General features: G+C 44.0%; 1 protein-coding gene across 1 annotated transcript in view; it reads left to right on the forward strand.

Annotated features, from left to right (window-relative positions):
* The window catches only part of SYNE1 (spectrin repeat containing nuclear envelope protein 1), a 363,177-nt gene that overhangs the window by 302,242 nt on the left and 44,040 nt on the right, over window positions 1-16,895 (forward strand). The window contains exons 126-127 of the mRNA XM_058172424.1: window positions 57-223; window positions 10,786-10,948. Coding sequence (XP_058028407.1) covers window positions 57-223; window positions 10,786-10,948 — 330 coding nt within the window. The remainder of the gene's footprint in view (window positions 1-56; window positions 224-10,785; window positions 10,949-16,895) is intronic.

Here is a 16,895-nt window from a genome sequence, read left to right on the forward strand (position 1 = left end):
AGAAGATTTTCTTAAGATGCTTACTGTGTTTTTTTTAATGTTCTTCTGTCATTAAGGATTATCAAGATGAAATTGCAGTTGCCCAAGAGAATAAAATGCAACTTCAGGAAATGGGAGAACGGCTTGCTAAAGCAAGCCATGAAAGCAAAGCTCAGGAGATTGAATATAAACTTGGCAAGGTCAATGACAGGTGGCAACATCTTTTAGATCTCATTGCAGCCAGGTATGTGTGCTATGTATCTCTGTATGCATGCATGTGTTTAATGGTACTTCTGATTTTGGTGGGTTGCAAGTGGGATATAAACACAAATACTAACAAAACAAAACAAAACAAAACAGCCTAACTTTCATGTTAAGACCCAGTCAAAAAGAAAGATTTACAATGAACTGCTTATAGAGATTGCATTTCAGCATTTACAATACCCTATTTTTGCAAAATGTCCTGCCTCTCACCTCTAGAACAGAATCAATCCTTTATTCAGAAGAATAACACCACTTGCACATCAAAAGCATCTATAGTATGTTACCTATTTTTCAATGGTACTTAACAGTGGTGAAATCCAATTTTTTTACTACCAGTTCTGTGGGTGTGGCTTGGTGGGTATGGCTTGGTTGGCGTGGCAGGGGAAGGATACTGCAAAATCTCCATTCCCACCCCACTGGGGCAGGCCAGAGGTAGTATTTGCCAATTCTCTATTCAAAATTTCTGCTACCAATTCTCCAGAACCTGATGGATTCCACCCCTGGTACTTAACCATTTGGTTTCCATTTAATTATTTTGTAATTTTCTGTGATTTCTGAGTACCTACTATTTTGTTGTGGCAGAATAAACCCTCTTTTATAAAAGGTTTTCATGTCAAGGTTGGCTACAAGGGCCAATTCTTCATTAAAGAAGTTGTTATTTTTTGTGGTACTAGATAGTTCCTCAGGATGTGGGTTTTCAAGCAACTAATACCATGAAGATAGAAAAACTAAAGCAGCGGTATTTAGACAACATGTTTTTATCAGCCTGTTGTGACTGAAAGTAAAATTATACTTAAGACCCATTTATAGCTTTCCATTTTTCAGCCATTTAAAATTATAATGGAATGACTTCAATATAAATAAATATTAACTTTTTCATCAAGAAGTTAACACCAGTTAAATTTAAATACAGTATAAATAAGTATACTATTTTAGTATGGTTTTATTAAATAAATGCTAAAATTAACTTTTTTAAAGTTTATTGATCAGAAAAAAATCCAATATGAGTGATGGATCATTATTTTTACTCTACTATTTCTCTTCAGTTTTATACCTTTGTCAAAGTTCAGTTATTTTAGATGGTTCAAAAATCTCTTTCCTTGTTACTTTAAATGCCTTTGGTGATGTCTCCTAACAGTTGGAAAGATTCATAAAAATTATAAAACAGGAACAGAAAGTCCATATAGCACCCAGCAAAGGAATAAACCAAACAAATATCCCACTTATTATTTTTATTTGGTTACACCAGCCAGACACACTTTTTCCTAGATTGCCTTTTTGGACAAGTTAGTCCACAGCTGCTCAGAATTTATAGTGGATGCTTTTTTACCTTCCCCTCCTCCATTCACGGTCTACATTCCTGAAGATCACCCTGGCACATGTTGATGAATGTAAGTTTTATTTAGAAACATGACCACTTGTCACGCAGCTTAGTCTCATGTTATCAGGCAGTGACTTACCAACTTTTGTTTGGAGGGTGAGCACTGTTTGCACAGTACTGTAAAGTACACAGTTTCCAGTAATAATTGGATTGATTAATTATTATCCTGGAAAATTTAATGCTGGTGGATTTACATGACCTGAAAATGGCAGATGATCACAGTGTGGATTCAGATCTTCCTGACTGCAATTGTGATGTGTCAAGGCAAGCAGAGTTTTGAATCTTTTATTATTATGATTTGTTTTATTGCTGTTCCTAATAAAGGGTTTCCTAGTAATGAAGAGATCCATGAAAAATGGGCATGGAAAATAATGGGCTCCATGAAAAAAAATTATTTCTACAATTAAAATATGCAAGATACAATACACAGGAAGATACATAGAAAATGCATTTGAAAGTCAGACTTTTTTTCCGCTGTAACTGTGGCATGAAAAAAGGATTATGTGGGGAATGGTTTTATAGAAGTATTTCAAATTGTAAAAAAAAATTAACGTAAAAAAATTGAAAAAGAGTTTCAGAAAGTATTTCAAAATTTTACTCAAATTAAACAACCAAGGACTTTTGCAACATCCATATTATTTGACATTAAAATAATATTTTGTGGGGGGGGTTGCTTTCTGTTTATTTCATTAAGCAGTGTGACTGCAATTTTTGAAATCACCTTTCTTGCTCCTTTTTAAAGAAGGTTATTATTAGCAAACAGCTGTCTTATTCACTTATAGTTGTGACTTCATGGTGCATTATAGTGCAGTTGAGTCACAATATATCTTTTCAATTAAAACACACTTTAAGGTTGACATAGCTATAAAAGTGTTCATAGTGTTTAATAAACAATAATAAAGCAAAAATTATGCCTGCATGTATTTTAAATTTAAATATGTTTCCAGTACTTAATTTGAGGTAATACATTAAAATATTAATTTAAAATTAGGAATATTTATCCAACAATAAAGATACTTCTAAATAATTGCAACTATGTCAAACTGTAAGACATATTTAAAAGATTCAGCAGATTTACTGTAGCTATAGATTAAGCTTGCTAAATTTAGATCGGTCTGTGCTGATTTCAACCTGCTCTTTTTGGATGTAGGGTATTTTTTTTTTTGCAGGAAAAGAGATGCTCTCCAGCTTCTTGAAGCAATGTGGTGGGAGATGTTACACTTTGCAAAGAAAGTTAGCGTCCATAAATATTGTTGCAGTTTTATCTCAGAGAGCAGATCGCTTTTGCTTACAGTTATTTTTTTGCAGTGTTTGCATGATTGCATATCTTTTCAGTTGAAATGGATGCATGTTCTAGTGAAATTGTAGACTTCCAAAATAACACACACTCAAGTACAGTAAACTTTAGCAAGATGAGTATGTGACTAAGACTTAAAATATGTTGTTACACTAACGTGTTCCTTTCATGAATAAAGGACTGTTGACAGTTCTGTTATGACAGGTATTTAGTTTTTCAAAACCAGACGTATGCTGAAGTAAACCACAAACGTTGACACTTTGACACTAAGCAAAACAGAATTACAATAGGATATTAGATTGAATTACTATAATTAATTTCGGGGGAGGTTTTGCCAGAAAGAGAAGAAACACATTGCAGAAGTCTGCACAGAAAGAAGCATTGCTTCCCTTGTACTAATTTTGGCCCAAGCATACAAAAAAAAAAGAGAGAGAGGAAGCTTATTTTCACACACTGAACGATATTTTTGAACGATGGACCTATAATTAATTTTAATAGTGTTTGTACATCCATATAAAGTCTGTGACTACAAGATACTATGAAAGAGGAGGAAATTCTGCATGAGAAGATTGAGATTGAATTGGAAGTGGATTAAAAAATAATAGACTGCAAGATGAAATGGAAAAAGATGTTACACTGGACATACAAAAGAAACTACCTGATGACTTAATAATTAAAAGGGATATACAAACAACAAAAACGAGAGTGACCTGGACAATTTTCCTCTATGGGATTTACAAAAGAGGCTTGTGAAAAATTCTCACAAAGAATTTTGTGAGAAGGGATAAAGAAAAAAAAAGGGATAAAGAAAAAAACCAGGTTTTACATCATTATTTGAAAGGACTAAACTAAAGAGTAAGGTTGATAGAAGTAAAAGGAAGGAATATAAAGTTGGTTTATTTTATCATAATTAAACAAAACAAATTCTTATCTCTGGTAACATTTAATGTTTTTTTGTGACATCAGAACTCAATTGTTTATACATATGTTTATAAATAAGAGATGGGACATGGCAGGAAGGTAAAAAGAGATCATTTAGTGTATTTTAAGAGAAGGTGATAAGTTACTAACATTGTTTACATTGTGATGAAAATGTGAAGACACTTTATAATATAGTTCTTTTTATTTACTATTTATTTACTATTTGTTTATTTATTTATTTACTTGGTCTAAAACTTGGCAACTCCAAATCTCAATCAGCAAATGCTCAGTCTTACATATAGGAAAAAAGAACCCAAACACTAAGTACATACTAGATAGACATTACCTTACAGATGACCCCCATCCCGTTAAAGACCTTGGAGTTTTCATGTCAAATGATCTAAGTGCCAAAGCCCACTGCAACTACATAGCAAAAAAAGCTCTAAGAGTTGTAAACCTAATCTTGCGTAGCTTCTTTTCCAAAAACACTACACTACTAACCAGAGCATATAAAACATTTGCTAAACCAATTCTAGAATACAGCTCGCCTGTTTGGAACCGTCACCACATCTCTGACATCAATACAATTGAACGTGTCCAGAAATATTTTACAAGAAGAGTTCTCCATTCCTCTGAAAACAACAAAATACCTTATCCCACCAGACTTGAAATCCTAGGTTTAGAAAACTTGGAACTCCGTCGCCTTCGACAAGACCTAAGTTTATTTATTTATTTATTTATTTATTTAATCATATTTATATACCGCCCTATCTCCCAAGGGACTCAGGGCGGTTTACAGGCACTAAAAACAGATAAATAGAATATAAATACAATATAAAACATTTAAAAAACTTATTCTAAAGCCCGTCCAATTAAAAATAGAAATAAAACCCAATTTAAAACCCAAAATTTAAAATCTAGCTCAGTCCTGCACAATTAAATAAGTATGTTTTAAGCCCGCGGCGGAAGGTCCGAAGGTCCGAAAGCTGACGAAGTCCGGGGGGTAGATCGTTCCAGAGGGTGGGAGCCCCCACAGAGAAGGCCCTTCCTGGGCGCCGCCAGACGACATTGCCTCGCTGACGGCACCCTGAGGAGACCTCTCTGTGAGAGCGTACGGACGGTGGGAGGTATTCGGTCGCAGTAGGCGGTCCCGTAAATAACCCGGCCCAATGCCATGGAGCGCTTTAAAGGTGGTCACCAAAACCTTGAAGCGCACCCGGAAGGCCACAGGAAGCCAGTGCAGTCTGCGCAGGATAGGTGTCATATGGGAGCCACGAGGGGCTCCATCTATCACCCGCGCAGCTGCATTCTGGACTAACTGTAGCCTCCGGATGCCCCTCAAGGGGACCCCCATGTAGAGAGCATTGCAGTAATCCAGGCGAGACGTCACGAGTGCGTGAGTAACCGTTGATAGGGCATCCCGGTCCAGAAAGGGGCGCAACTGGCGTACCAGGCGAACCTGGTAGAACGCTCTCCTGGAGACGGCCGTCAAATGCTCTTCTAGAGACAGCCGTTCATCCAGGAGGACGCCTAAGTTGCGGACCCTCTCCATCGGGGCCAATGACTCGCCACCGATGTTCAGCCGCGGATTTAGCTGACTGTACCGGGATGCCGGCATCCACAGCCACTCTGTCTTGGCGGGATTGAGCTTGAGCCTGTTTCTCCCCATCCAGACCCGTACGGCCTCCAGACACCGGGACAGCACTTCGATAGCTTGGTTGGGGTGGTTCGGTGTAGAAAGTACAGCTGAGTATCATCCGCATACAGCTGATACTTCACACGAAACCACTGATGATCTCACCCAGCGGTTTCATGTAGATGTTAAACAGAAGGGGCGAGAATCGACCCTGCGGCACCCACAAGTGAGGCGCCTCGGGACAACCTCTGCCCCTGTCAACACCGACTGCGACGGTCGGAGAGATAGGAGGAGAACCACCGATAAACGGTGCCTCCCACTCCCAATCCCCCCAACCGGCGCAGCAGGATACCATGGTCGATGGTATCGAAAGCCACTGAGAGGTCTAATAGGACCAGGGCAGAGGAACAACCCCTATCCCTGGCCCTCCAGAGATCATCTACCAACGCGACCAAAGCCGTCTCCGTGCCGTAACCGGGTCGGAAACCGGACTGGAACGGGTCTAGATAGACAGTTTCATCCAGGTGCAAGGGAAGCTGATATGCCACCATACTCTCTACAACCTTCGCCGCAAAGCGAAGGTTGGAGACCGGACGATAATTACCTAAAACAGCCGGGTCCAGGGAAGGCTTCTTAAGGAGGGGCCTCACCACCGCCTCTTTCAAGGCGGCCGGGAAAACACCCTCCACCAAAGAAGCGATCGTAATCGCCTGGAGCCAGCCTCGTGTCACCTCCCGAGTGGCCAGCACCAGCCAGGAGGGGCACGGGTCCAGTAAACACGTGGTGGCATTCAACCTACCCAGCAACCTGTCCATGTCCTCGGAGCCACAGGGTCAAACTCATCCCAAATAATGTCGCCAAGACCACCTCGAGCGCCTCACCCTCATCACCGCAATCTTGGTCCAGACCATCCCGAAGCTGAACGATTTTACCGTATAGATAACCGTTAAACTCCTCAGCCCGTCCTGCAACGGGTCATCCCGCTCCCCTGATGAAGGAGGAGCGAGTCACCAAACAGGGCGGCCGGGCGGTTATCTGCCGATGCAATGAGGGAGGAGGCGAGCTACGCCGCTTCTCAATGCCACTAGGTAAGTCCTAGTATAGGACTTCACTAGTGTCCGATCAGCTTCGAACGGCTAGACCTCCAAGAACTCTCTAGGCGTCTTCTCCGGCGCTTCATCCCCTCAGCTCCTCGGAGAACCAAGGAGCCGGTTGGGCCCCGCGCCGGGTCAGAGGCCGCAAAGGCACGACTCGGTCTAAGGCCCCGCCGCCCGCTCCCAGGCCGCAACAAGTTCCTCGGCCGAGCCGTGAGCCAGACCCTCAGGAAATGGCCCAAGCTCCGTCCGGAACCCATCCGGGTCCATCAGGCGCCTGGGACGGAACCAACGTATCGGCTCCGTCTCCCTGCGGTGTTGAATGGCGGTCAGAAAGTCCAGGCGAAGGAGAGAGTGATCTGACCATGACAAAGGTTCAGTGACTATTTCCTTTAAGTCCAGATCTCTCAACCACTGACCAGAGAGAAAAATCAGGTCCAGAGTGCCACCCCCAATGTGAGTAGGGCCATCAATTACCTGGGTCAGGTCCACGGCCGTCATGGAAGCCGTGAACTCCCGAGCCGCTGTCGATGACGGGCGGAAGATGGCAGTTAAAGTCCCCATGACTAAAAGTCTGGGGGTCTCAACTGCCACTCCGGCCAGCACCTCCAGGAGCTCGGGCAGGGCAGCTGTCACGTAGCAAGGAGCCAGGTACGCGATCAGCAAACCCATCTGACACCTATGACCCCATCTCACAAAGAGGGATTCGCACCCGGCAATCTGAGGCACAGTGGTCTCCCTCGGCTCTAGACTCTCTCTAATCACAACCGCCACCCCACCACCCCTACCCTGGGCCCTCGGTTGATGGAATGCACGGAAACCCGGCGGGCACATCTCCACGAGGGGCACACCCCCTTCCGTGCCCAACCAGGTCTCCGTAATGCCTATAAGGTCCGCGGAACCCCCCTGAATAAGATCACGAACAAAGGGGGCTTTGTTCACCACGGACCGAGCATTGCACAACATCAACCGAAGGCCTGGGCTCTGAGGATCCTGACCATCCGGGGAACGGGAGAAGTCCAAGGGGTCGGACTCACAGAATCATCTATTGTAATGTCCTTCCTGTTAAAGATACTTCAGCTTTAATTGCAATAATACTAGAGCAACCAATAGATTTAAACTTAATGTCAACTGCTTTAATCTAGATTGCAGAAAATATGATTTCTGTAACAGAATCATCAGTGCTTGGAATACTTTACCTGACTCTGTGGTCTCTTCCCATAATCCTAAAAGCTTTAACCAAAAACTTTCTACTATTGACCTCACCCCATTCCTAAGAGGACCATAAGGGGCATGCATAAGCGCACAAACGTGCCTACCGTTCCTGTCCTATTGTTTGATCTTTGGTTATTCGGGTTTTCTCCCGCGTAAAATTGGAAGTGTCTTGGCGACGTTTCGACAAAGTCTCATTCGTCATCTTCAGGCTTCAGCTTCGTGCTTCTGGGAGCAAGAAAATTGGGAGAAAACCCGAATAACCAAAGATCTACATACAAACACCCGCGAAAACCTCAGAAAACATATATATATATATATATATATATATTTGTTTTCTGAGGTTTCTATATATATATATATATATTTGTTTTCTGAGGTTTTCTCCGCGTAAAATTGGAAGTGTCTTGGCAGCGTTTGACGAAGTCTCATTCGTCATCTTCAGGCTTCAGCTTCGTGCTTCTGGGAGCAATGTGTGACTGGGAGAGTCACACATTGCTCCCAGAAGCAAGTTGAAGCCTGAAGATGACGAATGAGACTTCGTCAAACGCTGCCAAGACACTTCCAATTTTACGCGGGAGAAAAACCGAAGAACCAAAGACCTATATATATATATATATATATATATATATATATATATATATATATATATATATATATATATATATGCTTATACCTCCTTATATTTACTCATATGTGTTTATATACTATATAATCTTTTTCTATGATACCTACATATATTGTTGTGACAAAAATAAATAAATAAAATAAATAAATAAAATACTATATTCTTATTGAAGCAGCTTCAGGAAGCTTAAAATAATAGCCATAAACAGTTGAACAATCATAGCAGGCACAAACATTTCTGACTCCATGTTGGGGAAAACTCAGGTCTTTAAACCCTTTTGAGAGACAGGCAGGGGCTGGGTCCATTCGAATCTGAGCAGTAACACTGAAGTGATGGACTCATTCTGTCATATCTTATCAGTCAGGCATAAGTAACATCTTACACCTCTGCATTTTGTACCAGCAGTCCAAGTAGTTTGAACCCATTCTTCCCCATCTAGACTGCTACAACCACCAGACCCTGAGACCGAATCTTAAAACATGGCTTAACTAGCCAAAGGTTGAGATACACAGTTTGGTATCATCAGCACAAAATTAATCTCTAACTCCTTTGTGACAGATGATCTGATCCTGTTACCCAGTGTAAATGCTAAGCAAGAGCCATGAAAGAGTTGAGCAAAGCAAGGGCCAAGAAAGAGTTGCTACAAAGGGCAAAGCAAGGGCCAAGAAAGAGTTGCTACAAAGGGCCAAGCAAGGGCCAAGGGCCAAAGCAAGGGCCAAGAAGAGCCATGAAAGAGTTGCTACAAAGCAAGGGCCAAGGGCTAGACCTCTCCCCACAATCAATCGCAACTGAATCCATTTCTAGTGGAAGGAGAATTACTACAACACTGTATCTCCAACCCTTGAAGTCGGAAGGATCAAGGGTATCAAAGCTGCACAGTGATCAAAGAGAACCACTCCCAAGTCTGTCATAGGTCATCCATAAATATTAGTGCCATCTCTGTACGATACCCCGGCCTGCAACTCAACTGAAAGAGATTCAAATAAGAGTCTTCTGGAGCTGCAATCCAATTACTTTCTCAACAAACTTCCCCAAGAAGGAAAAATTGAAGAGGGAATAAAAGTTTTCCAGCACTGTTTAGTCCAACGGTAGCTAATTGAAGATGGCTCAACACAGATTGAATTCATCATCCCATCTCTCAAGGATGAACTCGTAACTGTTTGAATCACCTTAAGTTCATCTCTTGGGAGGCCTTAACCAAGTAGGGAAGGACATGAACTTAAAATGCAAGTGCCAAACTGATAAATCCAAGGACCCCTGTCCAATCCTTCAGAATTAACAAGCACAAACTCTTCTAGGTGTCAGATCATATGTCAATCAACTTTACATGTCCTGCACAGCTGGAGTGATAATAAATCCAAATTCTTTTCCAGCTGATACCTAACCCCACCTCCCTCCCCATTTATTTGTTTATCACATTTAACTGGCCGCCCATCTGACAGTAGCAACTCTGGGCAGTATTAACCTTTCAGATGGTTTTCTTACTCATCTCTTCCTAAGGACTAGGCGACCTTAAACAAGACCGACAGAAGGCACTCCAAAAATAAAATTAAAGTGGAAAATGATTATGTTTTATCACTTTTATTGCTACTGTGTAATTCTTAATAAGTATTCTTACTGTTATCAGAGTTGCTGTTTGTCCTTCTCCAGAGATGTTGTTGGTACAATATTTCTTCTATCACTTGCTTGAAATTTTACCTGAGAATTAGAAGGGCTTTTGTGTTGTACACAAGGCACACAACTTAATCAAGACCAACCTCTCTTTCCAAGAAGTGGCTAGGGCTTAGTCAAACTGCACACTAGAAGATAAGGCTCTTCTCCAGTGCCTTCTGAAAACTAAAAAGATCAATTAGGCAACATCTATACCCTAAGCATGATTTAAGACCTATTTTGGTTCTGATCCTCACCCTCAGCAATTTGTCAAGTAGATTGGACTGAGATAGACAGATTGACTGACCCAAAGTCACCCAGTCAATTTGCCTGGCTGAGAGTAAAATAGATCTACAGTTCCCATTCTGAGTGCAATTCTTAACCGCTACACAACACTGATTCTTCCGTTCACTGTAAATATTGAACCTGAAGCACTCGTTGCTAAATGAAAATTAAAAGCTTTTTCTATTTTCATGATCTAAAAGTAATTATTATAAACAATATATGTTTAAAAATACTCTTTAATAGTTATCAATATTATTTGCACTTTTATCTATACTTTTACCCCTTGCAGATGAACATACTGGGTTATGTTATTCATATCCATTCTAAAAATCAAGACTACATCGATACTAAAAATTGTTAGAATATGTCAGTTAAAAAGGTAGATATCTAGAGTTCCTGAGTAAATATACTCATGATGTTGTCTGTGACTTTTAACAGGATGAAGAAACTGAAGGAGACCTTGGTGGCAATACAGCAATTGGATAAGAACATGAGCATCTTGAGATCTTGGCTCGCTCATATTGAATCAGAGTTATCCAAAGCCATTGTCTATGAAACTTGTGATTCCGAGGAGATTCAAAGGAAACTAAATGAACAGCAGGTAAAACAAAAACGTGAGGTAGAAGAGCAATCAAAACAAAACAAAAAATCCCCCAAAATGAAATACCCACATTTCCAATTGCATAATGGTGAAGGTGATCCAAGTGTGGAGCAGGTTTGGGTCTGCTGTTTCCTGTGGTACAAGAGGGCAGCAAGGAAGATGCCCTTAAATTTCAAGGCAAGTGATGCTTTTAGCATTATTCTGGTAGAATCTTCTGCTGGCTTGACATCCAGTCAACATGGAACCGCTCACTGAGCCTGCCAACCAGAGGTAAGGCACTACCATATTATGTACAGAACGTTAGCTTCTGGTGTATTTGGCTTTTTATTGTGTAGAAGTGAAATGTGAGGTACTGTTAACTGCCCTATGTACAAATGAAATCTTTGTGTTAGTATTTCACAACTTTATAAGTCAGTGAGATGAAAATGAAAGTTGTATTTGGGAAGGCCAAATTATTCTTCCTCCCTTTGGCTGTTTCTAGGTTAGTGTTGTTTCTATTATTTTCCATGCAGAGTTCAATTACCTACACAAATTTGGGTATACTGTCGGTGAAGTTAAGAGAGTAATCCAAAGTCTAATATTCTAATATTTATACTATGCTTGTATAAAATAAAAAATAACTGATTTAAATCCCTACCCAAGAACAGAATATTTTCCATCTATATCCACTGTTTTGTTGGAACTTATGAAAAGAATAACATGCTAAATGAGGTGATTGGAAATATATTCTTAAGCTAAGCATTTGTCATATGCAAACAATCAGGACCATACATTAAGTTGCAGTTCAAAAGATTGATTGCTCAGGCCTATACACAAGAATCTAGTCAGCTATAAGTTCAGGACCATGTTTCCCTGAAAATACGAACTACCCCAAAAATAAGCCCCAGTCTGTTTTTATGTGTGCAGCTAATATAAGCCCTACCCCAAAATAAGCCCTAGCGAAAGGGGATGGGCATGGCCAGCATAAGAGGTGGTAATTGTGCATGAGTTGACGGTGTCTGGTAGTAGCTGCAGCCTGCACAGCATAAGTGAGTTGAGTACCTGTGCAAGCAGCAGGTGGAAGCAGAGGCACGGGGAAGGCAGGTGATCTGGACGCACCGCGTGAGCCACAGGAAAACTGAGCATGGGTGGCCAGAGTGGCAGGCGGCTGCAGGAGGCTCATCTTCACACAGCAACACTGGCAACAGACAGAGGCAGAGACACGGGGGGGAGGGAGGTGATCTGGATGCCACTGGAAAGCCAAGTGTTGTGTCTCGCTCGCTTTCCCCGTAGCCGGGTCCCTCTTATCTCCTGCCGAACGCTGAGGAATGTCCTGGCATGCCTCCAGGCCCCAGCCCTGGCACCATGCCCAGACAGGCCGAGCAAAACGAAGGGCCTGATGTGCTTCCAGCCCCCAGCCCTGGCTCCATGCCCAGGCAAACGGAGCAACTAGACCCCTCCCCCTCCCCCACAGCATGTGAGCCTGAGGAAGGTCAATTACCAACAGCTGCAGACTGGAGTGACCCTCGCTTCAGAAGACTTGATAGGCGGAGGCGACAGAAGGAAGGGAGGGGCAGGCCTGGATAAGTGCTGAGTCATGGAGCCACACCCCATGGCCTATATAAAGGATCTGCTTTCTGGCATTCTCTGAGTCAGGCAAAGTCTACCTTGGATTGCTGAAGTCACTTCCTGGTCTCCTGCCTGCCTTGAGAACTTTGCTAGGACTTTGGCAGAGCTGCAGAGGCATGCCTGATACGGACTTCCCCGACCCGGCCGTCAGTGGAGGAGTGGGACACGACACCAAGCAGCAGTGGGGTGGAGCTTGGGGTGGCCGCAGGAGGCTCGTCTTCGCATCTCTCAGCTTGCCTGCAGCCTGCTCCATTTGTAGGGATCACCTGCCTTCTGCTCCATGCATCAGGATCGCCTACCTTCCCTCCATGCATTCCGCTCTGCGCAACCCCAGCTGCAACTGCTGCCAGATACCATTGGTCCCTTTGTGCTTGCTCGCTCTTATGTGTGCCCTGGGAGGGGTGGAGTGCCCAGCTGGGCTGATCACCCTGAAATCGTGTTTCCCCAAAAATAAGCCCTAGTGCCCAAAAGAAAATAAGACAGGTCTTATTTTGGGGGAAACACGGTACTAAATTGTGACAGATATGGCTTAATTGAATTCAAGAGGGTTGGACTTGGGAACATAACAACTCTAAGTTAATGAAACACTGAACTCCATCCTTCAGCTCTTTTTCTACAGCATTACTTCTTTCATTGGCTATAGTTAATGTTATAAGTTATGGGTCGTTTATGCAATGGAATTGGGAGGCTATATAAATTTGTATAATACATAAATAAAATCCATGTTTTTTGTTAAATTCATTTGAGTGTTCAGAACTGATTTTTGTTTATACCCTCAAATAATCCTGTGCAAATAAAGGCTTTCCATATATTTAGAAAATATATGATTAGAGGAGCAGAATTTTTTTTGCAAAAATGAAATATATTCAGCATCTGATAGAGCTAGATATATTGCGGAGAATTTGGATGATTGTGCCTATATTTAATTTAAGATGCTTCATTTATTTATTTATTTATTTATTTTATTAAATTTTTATACCGCCCTTCTCCCGAAGGACTCAGGGCGGTGTACAGCCAGAATAAAACCAAAATATATACAATTTAAAACAACATTTAAAAAGAGCAAATTTTAAAGGCTGATTATTAAAATTTAGATTTAAAAATTTAAAAATATTAAGAATACCCAATTTAAAATTCAACACAAATTATGCCAGTCCCGCTTTAATAAATAAATATGTTTTGAGCTCACGACGGAAGGTCCGAAGATCAGGCACTTGACGCAGGCCAGGGGGAAGTTCGTTCCAGAGCGTCACTGCCCCCACAGAGAAGGCCCTACTCCTGGGGGCCGCCAGCCGACACTGTTTGGCAGACGGCACCTGAGAAGACCCTCTGTGAGAGCGACGGGTCGGTGGGAGGCAAAAGGTAACAGCAGGCGGTCTCGTAAGTACCGGGTCCTAAGCCATGGAGCGCTTTAAAGATAGTTACCAAAATCTTGAAGCGCACCGAAGACCACAGGAAGCCAGTGCAAGCTACGGAGCAGCGATGTCACGTGGGAGCCACGAGCGGCTCCCGTTACTACTCGCGCAGCCGCATTCTGGACTAACTGCAGCCTCCGGGTGCACCTCAAGGGCAGCCCCATGTAGAGAGCATTGCAATAATCCAGCCTAGACGTAACCAGAGTGTGAGTGACCGTGCATAAGGCATCCCGGTCAAGGAAGGGACGCAACTGGCGAACCAAGCGAACTTGGTAAAAGGCCCTCCTGGCGACGGCCGCCAGGTGTTCATCAAAAGACAGCCGTCCATCCAGGAGGACGCCCAAGTTGCGAACCACCTCCTTTGGGGCCACTAACTCGCCCCCAACAGTCAGCTGCAAGTGCAGCTGACTGTACCGGGATGCCGGCATCCACAGCCACTCCGTCTTGGAGGGATTGAGCTTGAGTCTGTTTCTCCCCATCCAGACCCGTACAGCTTCCAGGCACCGGGACAGCACTTCGACCGCTTCGTTGGGGTGGTCCGGGGTGGAAAAGTACAGCTGAGTATCATCAGCGTACAGATGATAACTCACCCCGAAACCACTGATGACCTCACCCAGCGGCTTCATATAGATGTTGAACAGGGTAGGCGAGAGAATCGACCCCTGAGGCACCCCACAAGTGAGGCGCCTCGAGGACGACCTCTGCCCCCCTGTCAACACCGTCTGCGGCCGGTCAGAGAGATAGGAGGAGGACCACCGATAAACGGTGCCCCCCACTCCCCATCCCTCCAACCGGCGCAGCAGGATACCATGGTCGATGGTATCGAAGGCCGCTGAGAGATCTAATAGGACCAAGGCAGAGGAACAACCCCTGTCCCTGGCCCTCCAGAGGTCATCCACCAACGCGACCAAAGCCGTCTCCGTGCTATAACCGGGTCGGAAGCCAGACTGGAACGGGTCTAGATAGACAGTTTCCTCCAGGTGCCGAGGGAGCTGCCATGCAACCACACTCTCTACAACCTCCGCCACAAAGCGAAGGTTGGAGACTGGACGGTAATTACCCAAAATAGCTGGGTCCAGGGAAGGCTTCTTGAGGAGAGGTCTCACCACCGCCTCTTTCAAGGCGGCGGGGAAAACCCCTTCCATCAAAGAAGCATTTATAATCCCCTGGAGCCAGCCTCGTGTCACTTCCTGAGCAGCCAGCACTAACCAGGAAGGGCACGGGTCCAGTAAACATGTAGTTGCATGTAACCTCCCAGCAACCTGTCCATGTCCTCGGGAGCCACAGACTCAAACTCATCCCAAATAACCTCAACAAGACGTGTCTCTGTCATCTCAGCTGGATCATCGCAATCTTGGTCCAAACTATCCCGAAGCTGAACGATTTTATCGTATAGATAACCGTTAAACTCCTCAGCCCGTCCCTGTAAGGGGTCATCCCGTCCCTCTTGATGAAGGAGGGAACGGGTCACCCGAAACAGGGCGCCCGGGCGGTTATCTGCCGATGCAATGAGGGTGGAAACGTAGGAATGTTTCGCCTCCCTCATTGCCACTAGGTAGGTCCTAGTAAAGGACCTCACTAGTGTCCGATCAGCCTCGGAACAGCTAGACCTCCAAGTACTCTCTAGGCGTCTTCTCCGGCGTTTCATCTCTCTCAGCTCCTCGGAAAACCAGGGAGCCAATTGAGATCTACGCCGGGTCAGAGGCCGCAAAGGCACGACACGGTCCAAAGCCCCAGCCGCGGCCCGTTCCCAGGCCGCAACCAGTTCTTCAGTCGTGCCGTGGGTAAGATCCTCAGGGAACGGCCCAAGCTCCGTCCGGAACCTCTCCGGGTCCATCAGGCGCTTGGGACGGAACCAACGCATTGGCTCCGTCTCCCTGCGTTGGTGAGCGGCGGTCCGAAAGTCTAGGCGAAGAAGAAAATGATCTGACCATGACACTGGCTCTTTAACTATATCTCCTAAATCCAGATCATTAACCCATTGACCAGAGATAAAAATCAGGTCTAGCGTGCCTCCCCCAATGTGTGTAGGGCCATCAGTTACTTGAATCAGGTCCAAGGTCGTCATGGAGGCCTGGAACTCCTGAACCACCGTTGATGACAAGCCGGCCGATGGCAGGTTGAAATCCCCCAAGACCAAAAGTCTGGGAATCTCAACCGCCACGCCAGCAAGCACCTCTAGTAGCTCAGGTAGGGCTGTAGTCACGCAGCAAGGAGCCAGGTACGTGATCAACAGCCCCATCTGATTCCGGTGGCCCCACTTCACAAGGAGGGATTCACAGCCAGCTATCTGAGGAACAGTGGACTCCCTCGGCCCTAGACTTTCTTTAATCACAACCGCCACCCCCCCACCCCTACCTTGGGCCCTCGGCTGATGGAATGCACGGAAACCCGGAGGGCACAGTTCAACCAGGGGTACACCCCCTTCTGTGCCCAACCAGGTCTCCGTAATGCCCATGAAGTCCGCGGACTCCCTCTGAATCAGGTCACAAATCAGGGGAGCCTTATTGACCACGGACCGGGCATTGCAAAGCATCAGCCGAAGACCCAAGCTCTGAGGGTCTTGACCTTCCGGGGAACGAGTGAGGACTGAGGGGCCGGAGCACGTGATCGCTTTTAAACATCGAACACGTGCTCCCGAAGAACGATACGACCCCCCGCCTCCGCCATATCATCAGTAATTTTAAGTATAATTTATAATTTGTGTTTAATAATGAAATATGAAGTAATACTGTGTGAATATTTTTCCTAGCTTTAAAAGAAGTATAGATTTATATTTAGATTAATAATGAATCTAACTATCAAATGTGTTGTGTTGCAACACGGAATTCTAATTTAATTCTTAATGTCTTTTGATGTTAGATTTCTAGAAGTACATGATTCTTTAATGAATGTTAGAATCTAGAATTACTAATCATTTGACT

This window comes from Ahaetulla prasina, chromosome 1, assembly GCF_028640845.1.
Source record: "Ahaetulla prasina isolate Xishuangbanna chromosome 1, ASM2864084v1, whole genome shotgun sequence".
Taxonomy (NCBI): domain Eukaryota; kingdom Metazoa; phylum Chordata; class Lepidosauria; order Squamata; family Colubridae; genus Ahaetulla; species Ahaetulla prasina.